At 47.2% G+C, this 15,100-nt stretch overlaps 1 protein-coding gene across 3 annotated transcripts in view; it reads right to left on the reverse strand.

The window, feature by feature from the left end:
- The window catches only part of CACNA1H (calcium voltage-gated channel subunit alpha1 H), a 457,965-nt gene that overhangs the window by 49,289 nt on the left and 393,576 nt on the right, over positions 1-15,100 (reverse strand). For 2 of the 3 annotated variants that reach the window (XM_042853069.2, XM_042853068.2), the window contains exons 18-25: positions 13,682-13,782; positions 12,981-13,104; positions 12,772-12,840; positions 12,419-12,603; positions 6,905-7,031; positions 6,259-6,384; positions 4,443-4,532; positions 2,821-3,034 (exon numbers count right to left, since the gene is read on the reverse strand). In XM_042853069.2, coding sequence (XP_042709003.2) covers positions 2,821-3,034; positions 4,443-4,532; positions 6,259-6,384; positions 6,905-7,031; positions 12,419-12,603; positions 12,772-12,840; positions 12,981-13,104; positions 13,682-13,782 — 1,036 coding nt within the window. The remainder of the gene's footprint in view (positions 1-2,820; positions 3,035-4,442; positions 4,533-6,258; positions 6,385-6,904; positions 7,032-12,418; positions 12,604-12,771; positions 12,841-12,980; positions 13,105-13,681; positions 13,783-15,100) is intronic. The other variant, XM_008164759.4, reaches the window with a different exon arrangement.

Genomic DNA, 15,100 nt, shown 5'->3' on the forward strand with positions numbered 1-15,100 from the left:
GCTAGGTGTGAGAACAGCGACACTACTAGCAAGGAAAATACACTGTCAGCCTTCCAAAAAATAACTGCAAACATAGGTGAACTGTCTGTCGTCCTCATGATTATGGGGCTAGCAGGAATTGAAGCTAAAAACCCCAAATCCAGAGACCAGGTAGAGTTAGGAAACTGTTGGGTGATCATACCCCAATTTACTTTGCCAGTGCAATTAACAATGACTTAGCACAACCATACCCTCTGGAGCAGGGAGGTGATTCAACTTTCAGATTCATAGAGTCTAAGGCCAGATGGGACCACTGTGAACACCTAGTCTGACCTCCTGTACAGCACAGGCCACAGAACGTCCCCAAAATAATTCCTAGAGCATAAGAAGCTCTCTGCTGTCCATTGTGCCATAGGAGTTTCTTGACATGGACTCTTCTCCAATGGGAACAGCGCTGAGACCAAACTCATTACACATCAGACCTTAATCCCAGAGTTTAAAGGTAGGTGGCGTTATCTCCAGAGTGTCTCAGCCTGCTAAAGATAATTATATAGTGTCTAGGAGGAGAAGTTTACAAAGGGAATATCTGCTTTTTCCTCACTTCATCTTCCTTTAGCTGAAGTTTATCTTCCTGAACATCACACAGTGAAGTACCTTTGATTATTTATGGATTTCTTTGGGAAACAGCTGGCTGTATTTGCACGTGGACTGGCAATCCTACTGGGTGTGTTCTTGGACTCAAAGATTTCTTGCAGTAAATTGCAAAATAAGGTGGGCTAAATCCGGAGTGGTGCTGATTTCTTTGGGTGGTGCAGGTGACTTCCTGGGAGAGGAGTTGCACTGCAGGTGACTTCAATGGGAATGTACATGTTTGTTAGTTCTCAGGACCTAGCCCCATAGCATGATGAGCAACCTCTAAAACTCGGGAGTTTGGTGACTGGGTTGGAAGTCTCATGGAAGCTAGCTGTCCGCCAACACTTATCCCCTACGGCTCCTGTTGTGCTACAAATACTGCAAGAACAGCCTTCTGGGATCCCCAGGTTTCCGCTTTTAACCCCAGCTTGGACCTGGAAGCTCAGATGCGTGAACAAGAAAAGCTGGATTGCTTTTGAACTTTTTCAGATCTCAAAAGAGGTGCAGTTGGTGTTTGGGGCTGGAAGGTTTGAGCTGGGCTGGGTTTTATTTTAGCCACGCCACTTGACCCACGACTAGCTACAAATCCAAAGTACGCAGCCCTTGCTTGGGTTTCAGGTCAATCTGCCATTGATTAAGGCCCAGCACGAGTTCATTGTGAAGCTCTTTCGCGCTGAAACCTCCTGTGACAAATTAATAGAGAGGCAATGGGGAAAGTGGAAATTTTTGTCAGAGATGTAGGCAGACCGCCTTCTGGCTCAAGTGCAGATCAGATTCAGGGATGGAAGGAGGAAACTGGTTGGGGCGGAGGTTTCAATGAGCACAGCCACCTGCTTGCCATGTCATTACAGCGGAGACATAACTTTTTGATTTAACAGCAGCTCTCCCTGCTGAAAACTGATGCCTATTGCTCTATGTTTTAGGAGACTGCTGGCAGTTTGTCATTAAGGGGCACTCGGCCATTGCAGGAGGTTATGTGAGGCAGAATAATGATAAGGGTACAATCCACATGACAAAGTGCTAGAGTTCCTGGTGGAGCTGAAAGCACCTTGCCTCTTAGATCCGTCTGTGCTCCACTAAGAAACTGCAGCTTGGGGCGTATCCCTCCACTCAGGTAGGACAAATTTCAACTAGCTCAAAACTAGTCTCCTGGGTCTGCTAATGTGGCTGGGAATCATGTGTGACAGGTTCTTGGGGACGTTTCTATTGCTTCCTGCAGCTGGGCGTGCTGGGAATACCCAAACCACTCCCTGCTAGTTCCTACCTGCAGCTGGAACCTGGCAGGGACAGTGAAAGTGAAAAATTACGACAGGAAAAATGAGCTGAAACATTGGGGATTTTCAGAAGGTTCCATTCTAGAAATGGGCAAAGACTCAGACAGGTTCTGATGTTCTCTGGTCTGGTTTGGCCATCCCTAAAAGAAATCCAGGGTCAGAATTTATCAAAGCTATGTAGGTCCCTAATGACTCTCCGGTGGCCACTGTTTCCATCCAACGTGTTTAGAAGGCCTGTCCAAGACCTACATCATGGCTCCGTGCTAAAGGTCTCCTGCAATAGGTGGCTAGGCAAGCATCCTGTCTAATGGATTCCATTCAAGAAGACTTGTCTCGACTTCCCCGCACTGGGGCTCCGTTCCTCTCCCCAAGCCTGTTTTGCTCATGCCCTCATGCAGCATGTGGGTGGCATGCGGGGCCATGCGCCGAGATCCTAAAAAGCATCGCAACTATTTGATCTAAGAAAAAAAAAAAAAGAATCAAACCACCACCATCGTAATTTAAAAACGCAGGCGACACTTTAAGCCCCAGGGCACTGGGATGCCTTTGTGAGTTGCCTTCGCACACGTGGCAAACGTCGCTCGCGTTTACTCAGTAAAGCCCTTGCTCGCCCAACGGCCTTCTTCCCGCTTCCTGAAGACAATGCAAGAATCATGTCTTGAGGGGCTCACTAGTAATTCAGCTAGGACTCTGCTTTCCAGGCATGCTGGCCTTTACTCTGCCTACCGTCTACATAAAGGGGCAACATTTATCAAGCTCATAGAGAACACGTCCAGGGACTGTGTAGCCCTGAGACTTAAGGCGTCGCCAAAGTAGTAAATAAACAAAGCGGCCTTTTTAGTCCCATGTCAACCAAACCAAAGGAAAACGAACGTCTTGCTTTGGAAGCAGGCAGAGCTCAGAAAGATTTTGGTTTGTAATGCAGTCTACCGACCGGACACGTATAGCTCCTTACTCCTGCGCTTTTTCTCCAGGCGCCTCAGCCGCTTCTCCTCCCGCCGACGGGCCTCTTCTGCCTCCTGGTGCTGCCGACACTTGTGGAAATTCTCCACCACCACCCCCACGAACATGTTGAGCACGAAAAAACTCACGATGAGCAGGAAGGAGATGAAGTAGAGAAGCATCCATGGGTTGTGGTTCTGGACGGGCTGAGAGAGGGGAGGCAGGAGAGGGCAAGAGAGAAGAGGAGTAAAGTGTGTGTCATTGTAAAACAGACATATCAAGTGTCCAGCAGCAGTGGGAAGTCGGTGGTGGATTCCCACGGGTAGGAGAATAGGGCTTGGAGGACTCATGGGCTGTTTCTCAGCAAATTTGCCTTTCACCCATTTTCTCCCCTGCTGAAATTTTACCTTCTTTTGTGAAAACCATAATTTGGCTGGAAAAAAAAATCTCTCGCCAGATCACAATTTTTGGCATGGAAAGAGTTTTAATTGAAGAGAGGCTCAAATTTATTATTTGCAGGGGGACATTAATGCTTAACTGATGTTTGTCCATTGTTCTGAGATCCTTGGACACTGCAGATGCTAAGTACAAAGGGTTATCGCTGTTACAACATGGTACCATTCACGTAAGGATCTCGAGACAATTTTGCTAATGCTTTAAGCCTCCCAACACCCAAATTCGGTAGCACCTCTTTTTAACATCCCCAGTTATTTTCTATTTCATGTCAATACATTCATGTTCACCATGCATTCCTTAAAGCAACAGTGGAATGGAACATGTTTTCAGGGCCCCTTGGAGCTAGTGTTCGGGTCCCAAGATATCTGTCCTTAGGACATGATTTGTAGCTTTCACCGCATGGTGTTTTCTTCAGCAGTTCAGCGATGCCGAGGGAGGAAGAGGGCTGACTTAGAGCTGCCTGTGGGCAGTGGGTTCTATCTTCTGCATATTCATGTGTCAAAAACATGCTCATTTTGACAGGCTCCATGTCACTCGTGAAAGTTGCACTAGATGGGCCATTGCAACCATTTCTGAGTAGGAGCAAGATTCTGATCAGCCCCTGCGTAGGTACACAAAGAGCCTCCTTCCCAACCTTGCTGCATAGGGGTTGCCCAGAGTCCCACTGGAGGACGTAGCCCCTGCTCCCTCTTAGTGGACACTCAGGGCCTGAAAGAGAGTAGGGAAGGTTGCGGTGATGGTGGGGCCAGGGCTGTACTCCAGGCACCCAAGCTGTCCAGGCATAGAGTGAGGAGTTTGCTGTAGCTTTTTAAAGGGATGGGTAGCTGCCATGTTGGGGAGGTTGGGACCTCTAGGAAGAATTCCAGGTGAGATTCCCAGAATTCCTTCTGGAGACATCTGTTGAACTGGGGCCCCATTACACCCATCACACCCAGACGGCATCCAGGGGATAACTGAGCCCTGATTGAAGTGCCCGTCAGTGCTCAGCTGCGGTTCTCAGGCTGTTCAGGTCCATGCTGCTGCTTTGGACGCCCCTACTGGAATCGGCGCCATAGCAGAGCGCCTGGGAGGGTTACTCATAACAGCTGTGATCTGTGCATAGTGATCTGGACCATGAACACTAAACTTGTAAAACTTTCTGAGGTCTTTTGTTTCTACCTGCTGGTCAATGCCCACAGCATCCAGGCCATCGTACATGATGTTCACCCAGCCGTCTTTGGATGAGAGGACAAACAAGGACATCAGAGCCTGCAAGGAAAAGAAATAATATGAAGATCAGCCCTGCTGCTATTCACCTCCTCTTGGTCTTTTTAAAGGAGGAAGGGGTGGACTCATTTGCTCTTTGAGTTTCTCAGACTAGCAGTGGAAAGGTAGGACCATAGGGACCAAAGAGAAATGGCAGAATTACTTAGTCATATCAGTTTCCTCTGCCTTCAGTACATAGGGGAGAGAAACAATCAACGTTTGCAGACGACGTTGATGGGGGAACACAATGAATTTCAAGCCTCAAAGAGGGAATGAAACCAAGAAGAGTCAAATGACCTGCTAAAACAATTCATAACCCAGTGGAGATAATTTTTTAAAATGGAATTTACTGTGATTTTAACCATTTAAGCTGTTGGTTTGGTTTTTGCATTTAACGGAGCTTGGACAGTGAAAGCTGACTGGTTGGCTTCATTTTTAGTTCCACTCAGATTCATTCATGAACTTATAAACGAAGGCCAGGTTCTGCTCAGCTACATTGGCAGCATCGCCCATACCCAATGTACAAAAATCTGGAGGGGGTAACTTTTTTCAAGTTTTTCTTTGCAGGTTAGAAACTAAATATTCTAAAAAATGAAAGCTGAGATTCTCACACAATTAACTGACTCCAGGTACTGGGGCTTTAAGGGAAAAATAGGAACATAGGATATAGGACATAAGACTGGAAGAGACCCCTGAGTCACTGAATACAGTCCCCTCCTATTACAGGCAAGCCTGTAATATAGTCCCGTTCATAATTTTGTCAAGTGCCATCTTGAAGCGAGTGAGGTTGTTTGCCCCCACTGTTCCCATTGGAAGGCTGTTCCAGAATGAGACTCATGCTAAAAATCACAGGAGTTGGCAATGCTGCATGAGTGAAAATGTGAGGTCATGCTATTGATTCTGCTCAGAGCATGTGACAGCCATCATTTGGCTCAACACAGTGGGGAGAGAACCAGGGACCTCCAGAGCTAAAGCATCAACTGCTAATGGTTGAGTTAAAGAGCCCAGGGGTGAAACATCCTCGGTGGATCCCACCGGGGGCTACATAATGGATTGACCTGTGGGTTAGGTGTAGTGTTGCTCAGTGCTGTTATTTATTTATACACGCCACTGAAACACACAAAATCTGATTAAATTATTATTATTTTTTTAAAAATCAAGGTATTATTTCACACTGGGGGCCAGACTGCAATCCCCGTATTCCTGTTGAACAGTACCTTACACCAGGAGTGATGCCCTGAAGTAATGGCACTACTCAGGGTGAGTAATGGGACCAGACTCTCAGCTCCTGGGTTTTGTTAAACCTTTAAATAAATGAAACTAAGGGCAGGTCTTCACTGGATTGGCGGGTAGTGATCGACCTATTGGGGATCGATTTATCACATCTAGTCTAGACAGGGATAAATCGATCCCCGAACGCGTTCCCCGTCAACTCCGGAACTCCAGCTCATGAGAGGCGGGAGTGGAATCGATGGGGGAGTGGAAGCGGTCGACTCGCCGCCATCCTCACGGCCAGGTACGTTGATCTAAGATACGCCGACTTCAGCTATGCTATTCACGTAGCTGAAGTTCCGTATCTTAGGTTGACCGCCCCCCCCTTGCGTAGACCAGGGCCTAAACGGGGGACCTGTCGATGAGATGTCTGGAAGGCCAATGCTGGAGAGGGACCCATTCGGAAGAGCCCATCAGACAATGACACACAAACCTTTCGGAACAAGAACTACTTTACCTGCCCTAAATTGTCGAAGTTGTACTTCCGCCGGACCCATCTGTAGTGCATGCTAGTGCAGTCGGCTTTAGTGGAGATGTTTTTGGTGTCTGGTCCTTCGCAGCAGTAGAACTTGCCCTTAAAAAGCTGAAATTGAAGAAACCCGGGGGAAAAAAATATCTCAGGAAGCATGGCAGGGGCACTTGGTTCTGTTCCAATGACAGATCATTGTTTGCCTTGGTTGGAATTGGGATTCCTTCCCTTGACCCCGCAGCTGAGGTACCCCTCTTCAGGCACAAAGCCTGAAGCCCCTCTGTTGAGGTAAGAGGATTTCGGGTCCCTGGAGGGATTGGAGTGGCTTGCCTCACACAGCAGGGGAAAGCCTATTCTGAATGGCCTCTCTGTCTTGTTGGCGGGTGAGAAGGGACTATCTTGTGGGGAGGGATAGCTCAGTGGTTTGAGCATTGGCCTGCTAAACCCAGGGTTGTGAGTTCAATCCTTGAGGGGGCCACTTGGGGATCTGGGGCAAAATTAGTCCTTAGTCCTGCTAGTGAAGGCAGGGGGCTGGACTTGATGACCTTTCAAGGTCCCTTCCAGTTCTAGGCGATAGGATATCTCCATTAATTATTATCTGAATGAGTGCTTGGTTACAGAGGGAGAGTCTTACCTGAACCCCTAAGATGCCAAAGATAATGAAGAAAGCACAGCAGATAAGCACAATATTTCCAATAGGCCTCAGGGACGATATCAAGGTCTCCACCACCAGTTTTAGACCTGGGGCTCTGCTGATGACTCTGGGGGGAAAGCAGCGGAACAAAGCTTGGCACTCATCCTAGACTCATACAACCATAGAATTAAAAGGGACCGCCAGGGCCATCTAGTCTAGCCCCCATGAGCCCATCTTTATTCTTTCTCCTCCTTATAGGCAGTCAGGCTGATATCACCCTTCTTTATCCCCCATACGTACTGGCATGGTACCCTATCATATAGTATATTACGCTGTACTATTCCATAGCTCCTTTCATCAATTGATTTCAAAGCGCTGTACAGGTGTTAATTAAGTAAGCCTCACTACACCCCTGTGAAAGAGAGAAGTGTTCACAGACCTGCCCTTCTCTCAGGGCTAGTATTTAAGGCTCTTTGGACACTCAGGCAGCTGTCTCTGCATCGGCTGCACTTGGCTCACATTTTGAAAGTTCTCTTTGCACGCGTGAGAGCTGGAAACATTGGGCCTGGTGTTCATTTACGCCAAGGCCATCTCCCACCATTCGGGAGTGCATGTGTGCTTTAAAGGGCCGTAGTATAGATGCGAATCAGGCCTTTGTTTTTAAATCACAACTTAGAATACAGTTATGCGGCAATTAAAAAAAAATAACGAGGCTGCATAACAACATTATGCATGGTGCCCTGGGTATAGAGTCAGTTGCATGCTCCAATTTACCCTCTCGTAACAGACAGAGCGGGGGTGAAGTTGAAATTGAAAACCAAAAAGGAAAGACTTAGTTTACACAATGCATAATTAAACCCGTGGGACTCACTGCCGTGAGATTTCACTGAGATCAAATATGTAGCAGGGCCTCAGAGCTGATTAGACATTTTTATAGACAATGAGAACATTCACAGTTACATTAGATAGGATAAAAATGTATAAGGGATATAAACCCTCCTGCTGCAGGGCACAAGCCAGTCTCACTAGCTGATGAAGGTTAGGAAGGAATATCTCCTATGGGCAGGTTGTTTCATAGAATCATAGAAGATCAGGGTTGGAAGGGACCTCAGGAGGTCATCTAGTCCAACCCCCTGCTCAAAGCAGGACTAACCCCAACTAAATCATGCCAGCCAGGGCTTTGTCAAGCTGGGCCTTAAAAACCTCTAAGGAGGGAGATTCCACCACCTCCCTAGGGAACCCATTCCAGGGCTTCACCACCCTCCTAATGAAATAGTGTTTCCTAATAGCAAACCTAGACCTCCCCTACTGCAACTTGAGACCATTGCTCCTTGTTCTGTCATCTGCCACCACTGAGAACAACCGAGCTCCATCCTCTTTGGAACCCCCCTTTAGGTAGTTGAAGGCTGCTATCAAATCCCCCCTCACTCTTCTCTTCTGCAGACTAAAGAAGCCCAGTTCCCTCAGCCTCTCCTCATAAGTAATGTGCCCCCATCCCTCTGATAATTTTCATTGCCCTCTGCTGGACTTTCTCACAATTGTCCACTAAAGGTTTCTAGCACCTTCCTCTGAAATATTGGCCACCCTCAGAGACAGGATACTGAACCACTCGTCTGATCTGGAAGGGCAGATGTTGCGTTCAGTGGCCTTATACCAAGCCTGAACTTTGCCCCCAAATACCAAGCATGTAAAATCTTTCTAGCAGCATATAGACAGTAACTCACAGCAGTCTTAGCCTCCATTTTATAGCTGGAGAAGCTCAAGCGCAGGGTGGTTGAGCGAGGCCACAGAGAGTCTGTTTCTGGTGGATTTCTGAAGGCAGAGGCAGGTTTAGAGCACTGCAGTTGTGGCTCGCAGTCTTGGGCTCAGACCTTTAGAACACACGTTACTCAGATGTTCCATCTTTGGAAATGCTCAGGAAGGCTAATGAACCAAGGGCTCAATCCTGCAACGTACTGAGCACCCTGGCCCCAATCCAGCCAGGCACTTAAGCACATGTTCAGCTTGCTGTCAGTGGGATCCCTCAAGCCCTTAGTTAAGCACAGGCATAAGTGCTTGGCTGCCTTGGGCCCATGGTGCTCGGCCCCTTTGGCGGGATTGAACCGCAAGACACCATTTATAAAGGGGAGGGGTGTTTTATCATACGAGGGGGGTTGTTTCCTACCTAAACGGTCCGGGAACTGGCTCAGAGACAAAAGGGATTTGTCGCTGACAGCTCCGTAACAAGAAGGGGTCATTAATGGACAGCACCAACTGCCTTCTATTTGCAGAGGAGCGCAGCCGTGGATCCAGAGGCATGGTTTACAGCAGCACAGAAAGTTCGGATGTTTTTCTTTTCCATGTGAATGCCTAGAGAACGGATCTCCTGCGTGGGTCTGAGAAATGTGTTTGTGCCCAAACAGCACCACAAGCCCCGGGGAGTTTTTCCAGGAGGGTGGATGTCTCAATTGAGAAATGTCAAAACTTTTTAAGAGAGGGGGTTGCAGGTTCCTTGTTGGTAGCTTCATTTTGCATGGCTAAGTTAACACTTTAATGCCCAGGAGGCTGATAATTTAGGCAAGCAGAGATGTGTGAAGAAGGGACGGAGGATAAAAGGTAGATGTTGTAAGTCTGGGGCTGCCCAGTGAATAGGTAACATCAGAAAGTTTATACTTCCTCTAAGTGAGGAGTGTTTAAGTAGCTTCTTGTTCTCTCAAGCTAGAAATGAATAATGTGACAGAGAAACTGAATGGTCTCTGGAATAATAGTGCACAAGGCTTATGTAAGTAACACCAGAGTCAATGGTGGGCTCTTTGTGGTTGAATTATTCTCTGGAACTAATTCTTCCCAATTCTGTCCCTTTTATTTGTTCATACATCATTTGTGCCATGATTTCCATTATTCTTCATAGTTCCAAGGCCAGAAGGGACCATTGTGGTCATCCAGTCTGAGCTCCTGCATGACACAGACCGTAGAACTTCCCCCAAATCATTCTTGTTTAAAATGGCCAATGATGGAGAATCCACCACAACCATTGTGAAATACAGTACTGCCTAAAAAGGCCAAGCCAAGATAGTGCCCCATTGCACTAGGCCCTGTAAATACACAAAGAAAGAGATGGTCCCTACTCTGAAGAGATTGCAGTCTAAGGCTACATCTACACTACAGGGGGGGGTCGATTTAAGATACGCAAATTCAGCTACGCGAATAGTGTAGCTGAATTCGACGTATCGCCGCCGACTTACCCCGCTGTAGGGACGGCGGCAAAATTGACCTCTGCGGCTTCCCGTCGACGGCGCTTACTCCCACCTCTGCTGGTGGAGTAAGAGCGTCGATTCGGGGATCGATTGTCGCGTCCAGACGGGCCGCGATAAATCGATCCCCGAGAGGTCGATTTCTACCCGCCGATTCAGGCGGGTAGTGTAGACCCAGCCTAAGAGGGCAGCAGTAAAGACAAATTCAGACAACAGACTGGGAAACCGAAGCAACAAATTAGATGGAAACATTAATGCCACCTCTTTGTCACCTAGGAAATAATTAGCAAATACACAAAAGCCATTGCTTAGGTAGGAACGGGCCCCATTGTTTCTGGCTTACTAGTGTGATGGGAAGAGGCAAACGACTCTTTTTCCTAAGGACCACACGTTTCTGGAGCCACCTATCTTATTTCCAAAGAAATTTCATGGGAAAGTGAATGTGTTTTTGTCGGGCATGATGCAAAATGGGCACGGGCAAAGTGAGCTGATAAGAATTCCCCAAGTATTTATACTCTCCTTGTCCCTTTATTACTGTGCTATCAAACAAAATACAAATTCCCTTTATTCCTCTTTCAAATATTGAAAACATGACCTTTCCTCTTCCTAGCCAACAGCTACATTGTGTCTAGGTGGTCTTAGATATACACACACAGGAGAAAGACTACAGAAGCTGGAGCTTATCAAATTATTGCCAGCACCTGTTTAATTGCCAATTCACTCTCAGCCAATGCGACCTTCTCACTTGGGAATGGCTGTACGGTTGTGCAGTGTAATATGTCACTTTGATTAGGGAGCCAGCCTGATATGTAAAATTATGATAAAAAGGCAGTGTGAGGAAGGCATTCATCATACACACAGTGCGAGTCCGATAAAAACTTCCTGCCCCAAACCAGATCAGGTCTTCTAGATAGTGGTGAAGACAAAGTACCAGTCATTTTGGTCTTCCTCACAGGTGCTGATGTGTGCATAAACAACAGGTGGACCAAAACCCATTTGGTGTTCACATTCATTCACTTCTGATAATAAGCAATTGAAAGCTCAAATATTTCTCCATCACCACTGAGGGCTTGTCTACACTGGATTATTTTAAATTGGTTTAAAAATACAAGTTAGTTAAATTACTGTGCAGACACACTCTTATTGGTTTCAGACTGATTATACTGGGTTAGCTTGGGTCTGTAAATTGATCAATGCCAGATAAACAGATCAAAGCCAAGCTCACAGCAATATACGAGTCCACACAGGAGGCTGTACCAGTTTAACTAAAGTGGTTTAAAATCATACCGTTAGCTAAATTGGTTCAACCTTGTGTGTAAACCAGGCTGGAGACTGCAAAGCTGGCCCGGAAATCTTCACAAAAACACAACCTTGCCCTTTTCATAACTTCTTATGACTCTGATGTTGAAACAGAGAAGGATCCTGGCTTGGTGTTAATCCAGAAATGTGACTGACGTTTTACAACTTTGGAAGAACCCCTCTACTAGAGCAATTACTTGTTTTTCCATCCCAGAGCAGATTCACTACAATCAGCGTTGCCAATTTCTGTTAATACTCATTTGTAGTGAGAATAATTTTTTATGGCCCAGTAAAATACCATTAGTTTTCCCATCATTATCAGCTATTGTTCTATCAGAGCATTTTCATCCTGAATTTGCAAGGATGCCCTAAAGTGAGATGCGCTATCATGACGATTCCAATTGACATGGTGCATGCATTGCAGTGAAACCATTCAGTATTTTTAGTGTGTCCCAGTGGATAGATTACTGGGACTCAGGAGGCCTGGCCTATTGTTGGTGGGTGAGTCACTTCATCAACCTGTGCCTCGTTCTCCCCACCTGTAAAGGAGGAACAATGTTCACCACCTTTGTGAAGCGCTTTGAGGTCTTTGGATGAAACGTGCTATCTGAGTGCTAGCTTCAAGAGGATATTTTGCTTCAGAAGAGTTTCCATAGCTTAAGGAATCAAGTCTTTCCCTTCAAAGTTCTTGATTCATCAAAACAAAACACAGGGCTCACCTACATGGCAAGTTACTGCATGACAAGTCCGGGTGTGAATCTACCGCACACCAGCCAGCTGCACAGTAACGTCCCAGGTGGACACTGCTACAACACAGTGAAAGTCCTGGAATGGAGCTTAGCTTACTGTGCTTTCAAGTAGCAGTAGCCCAGCGGTGTACTTGGACTTCCACTGTAGATTCAGACCATGGCTTGACGCTTAATAGCTTGCCATGAAGACAAGCCCAAACCCCACACATCCATTTTGCCCAGTGTGAAAGTACCGGAGAGGCCTCAAGGTCCGCAGCAATCTTAAGACTCGAAGGATACCCAAAATCTTAGCCCCGCCTGCTGATGCCATGGAGACGATAATATCAATGATGGATACAAAGACCAGGACCCCATCCAGGACATTCCAGCTGCTTTGGAGATAGGTATTTTCCCCAGAGAAGAAGCCAAGGGCCACCACCTAGAACCAGTAGGAGAAAGATATTTAGGCTGTGGCCTCATGCCTTTTGCTTATTTGCTGTACATGATGGACGCTGACGTACAGTGAAATACAGCTCATCTTAGCTCTCAGACCACAGAGGCCAGACCTCATTGTGGGTTGGCAGGTTTAGCGCAGACACATAATTACCTTCACCATCATCTCAGCAACAAAGATTGCAGTGAAGATGTAATTGGAGACACTCAGAAATATCCTCTCCTGTAAAACAGAAATCAACAGCTGGAGGCAAGTTATTTAAACAGCAGAAACCCAGCATCCTCCATCCCGCGGGTTCCTTCCCCGATGTGTCTGGGGAAAAGTTATTGTGGGTGCAGGAAAAGGGATGGGGGGCTGCTCACCGTGCTGTGGGGGTCAATATCGGGCCTCTCCAGTGCAATGGTGATGCAGTTGAGAAAGATGAAGACCAGAACCACATGGTCAAACATTTTGTGGGCTATAACCTTCTGGCACATCGCTCGAATCCTGGGGGAAAAGGGGCAGAAAGGAAGAGGTCATGGCCAGAAGCCAGTCTGGGTCAGCAAGCTTGGAACTCACCCCTCTGACTGGGATTTCCTTTCCTGAGAGACTCCTTTAAATCCTTCGATGGTAACTACCTCAGCGTGCTGAGATAGGTCCTTCCTGTGCACAGTTTGCTGCACTCGTTATCAATGAAAGAAATAACAATCATAATTTTAACTGTATTAAAAATAAGTCACCTCAGCTTCCTGCCAAGGTGCCGACGGCCCTGTCCAATGATTCTGCCTATCATAGAAACGTTACTTAGAGCACAAGGGTCCGACTTCGGACGTTCTCACTCAGTCCTTCCCCATCCAAGAGTTTTGCCTACGGAAGGGCTGACTAAAACTGGAGTCTGGAACAGCCCCTCCTGTGGTAAAACCCACTCGAATGGCTAGGAGAGAGAAACACAAGCCCTGTGAGGATTCCCTCACAGAATTCTTCCCCTTCAGTTGGGGCTGGGTTTGTCCTGTCCAACGGAATGAGCTTCTCCCAAGCCCCAGTTTTCAGCTGCCAGCCCACCCAGTGGACCAGGGTTTCTTACCGATTCTGAGGAGAAAACAAGTAGAGGGACCAGTCTTCGTGATTCTTGCACCATTCCGGTTTGTAGGGCTCCAGGGCTTTACGAATCCTGTAGCAGTAACTCTGGAGAGAACAAAGAAATTGCTCTTTTCTTTAGTTTTCCCAGCTCTTTAGCCCACGGGGTCCCTCTGCCCTTCTCAAACGAACCTCTGAATTCTTTGCTCTATAGGTGGTTTCTGGACAAGGCAGTGTTAGGTCTTCATTTTCACAGCCAAATTCTATCTGTGTCCTTATCTGGCCCCCATTACCACAGTAAAGTGACGTGCCAGAGGTCCAAATGGAGCCTGTGGCCAAGCCAGGAATTGCGCTCAAGTTTCCCCGTGTCCCAATCCAAAGCCCTATCCAAAACACCATCTTTCCTACCCTCCCATCAGGCTCGCAGAGAAATGAATAAGAGCCCCACACAACGGAAGTACTGTACACGTGCAGCCCAAGGTAGAATAGAAACCTTGCTACAGGGCAATCTGACGCTCAGACCAGCAGCTGGGATTGGGACTGACGCTGACGCAGGCTGGTAAAGATCTAATGCTTTTTCTCTGCATGAGGAAGGGAAGCTTCCATGAACCCTACATACATGGCCAATCCTTGAAGCCCTTACTCCCTCAAAGCTTCCCCCAAAGTGAGCGGGAGCCGCAGGGTGCTTGCTGCACTTGAAACCAATCCAGTCATATTTTGTCTCTTCATCTTCCCACCAGACAGAAGGACTGAGGGGCTTCCAAGCTTCATGGTGTTGCACTAAGTGCTTATTTAATCCCCCAGGCCTATGAATTTTTTGAGCATCCGCCTAAACTCCCCTATTCAGAGACACTGAAAATCCTGTTTTGTTTTTTGCAATACCAAAATGTTGTGCCTAAGCTACCTAACCGCGTCACTGTAATTACATCGACACCGGTTTACATGCTGACCCTCCATGCTGGCTGACATGAGGCCAGTTTTTCTATTTCAGAGATGAGTCTGACTGTAGCGTTGCGACTCCAATCTGAAAACTCAAACCGGGTGTCAGCAGTGACTGGAATCCTTTGAGCTTTATCCTCCCTTCACAGAAACTCTGGAGCAAAGTCCCTGAAACAGGAATCAGGCTCTGGAGAGGTCACAGTGGAGGGTTAACAAACGTCCAGCTTGGTGCTGGAGAGCAGCTGAGTTAATGCTGCTCTTGCAAAGGGCATTGCAAACTGCTCTGGGCCAACCACCAAGCTGGGACATGCCACACGTCACCTCCTCTTTCCTTGGAAGGTGGAACTTTCTGGAAGTTGGGAGAACAGATACAGCAGGTCCAGAAGAGCTGACAGCCAAGATAGTGCTTGCAGTGCTGAGAACACAGGGGAAAAGATGGCTGTGCCCCTAGGGGGCTGTGCACAGAGAGGTGTGACGCTTCCCTGGA

This window comes from Chrysemys picta, chromosome 10 (genome assembly GCF_011386835.1).
Source record: "Chrysemys picta bellii isolate R12L10 chromosome 10, ASM1138683v2, whole genome shotgun sequence".
NCBI classification, from domain to species: domain Eukaryota; kingdom Metazoa; phylum Chordata; order Testudines; family Emydidae; genus Chrysemys; species Chrysemys picta.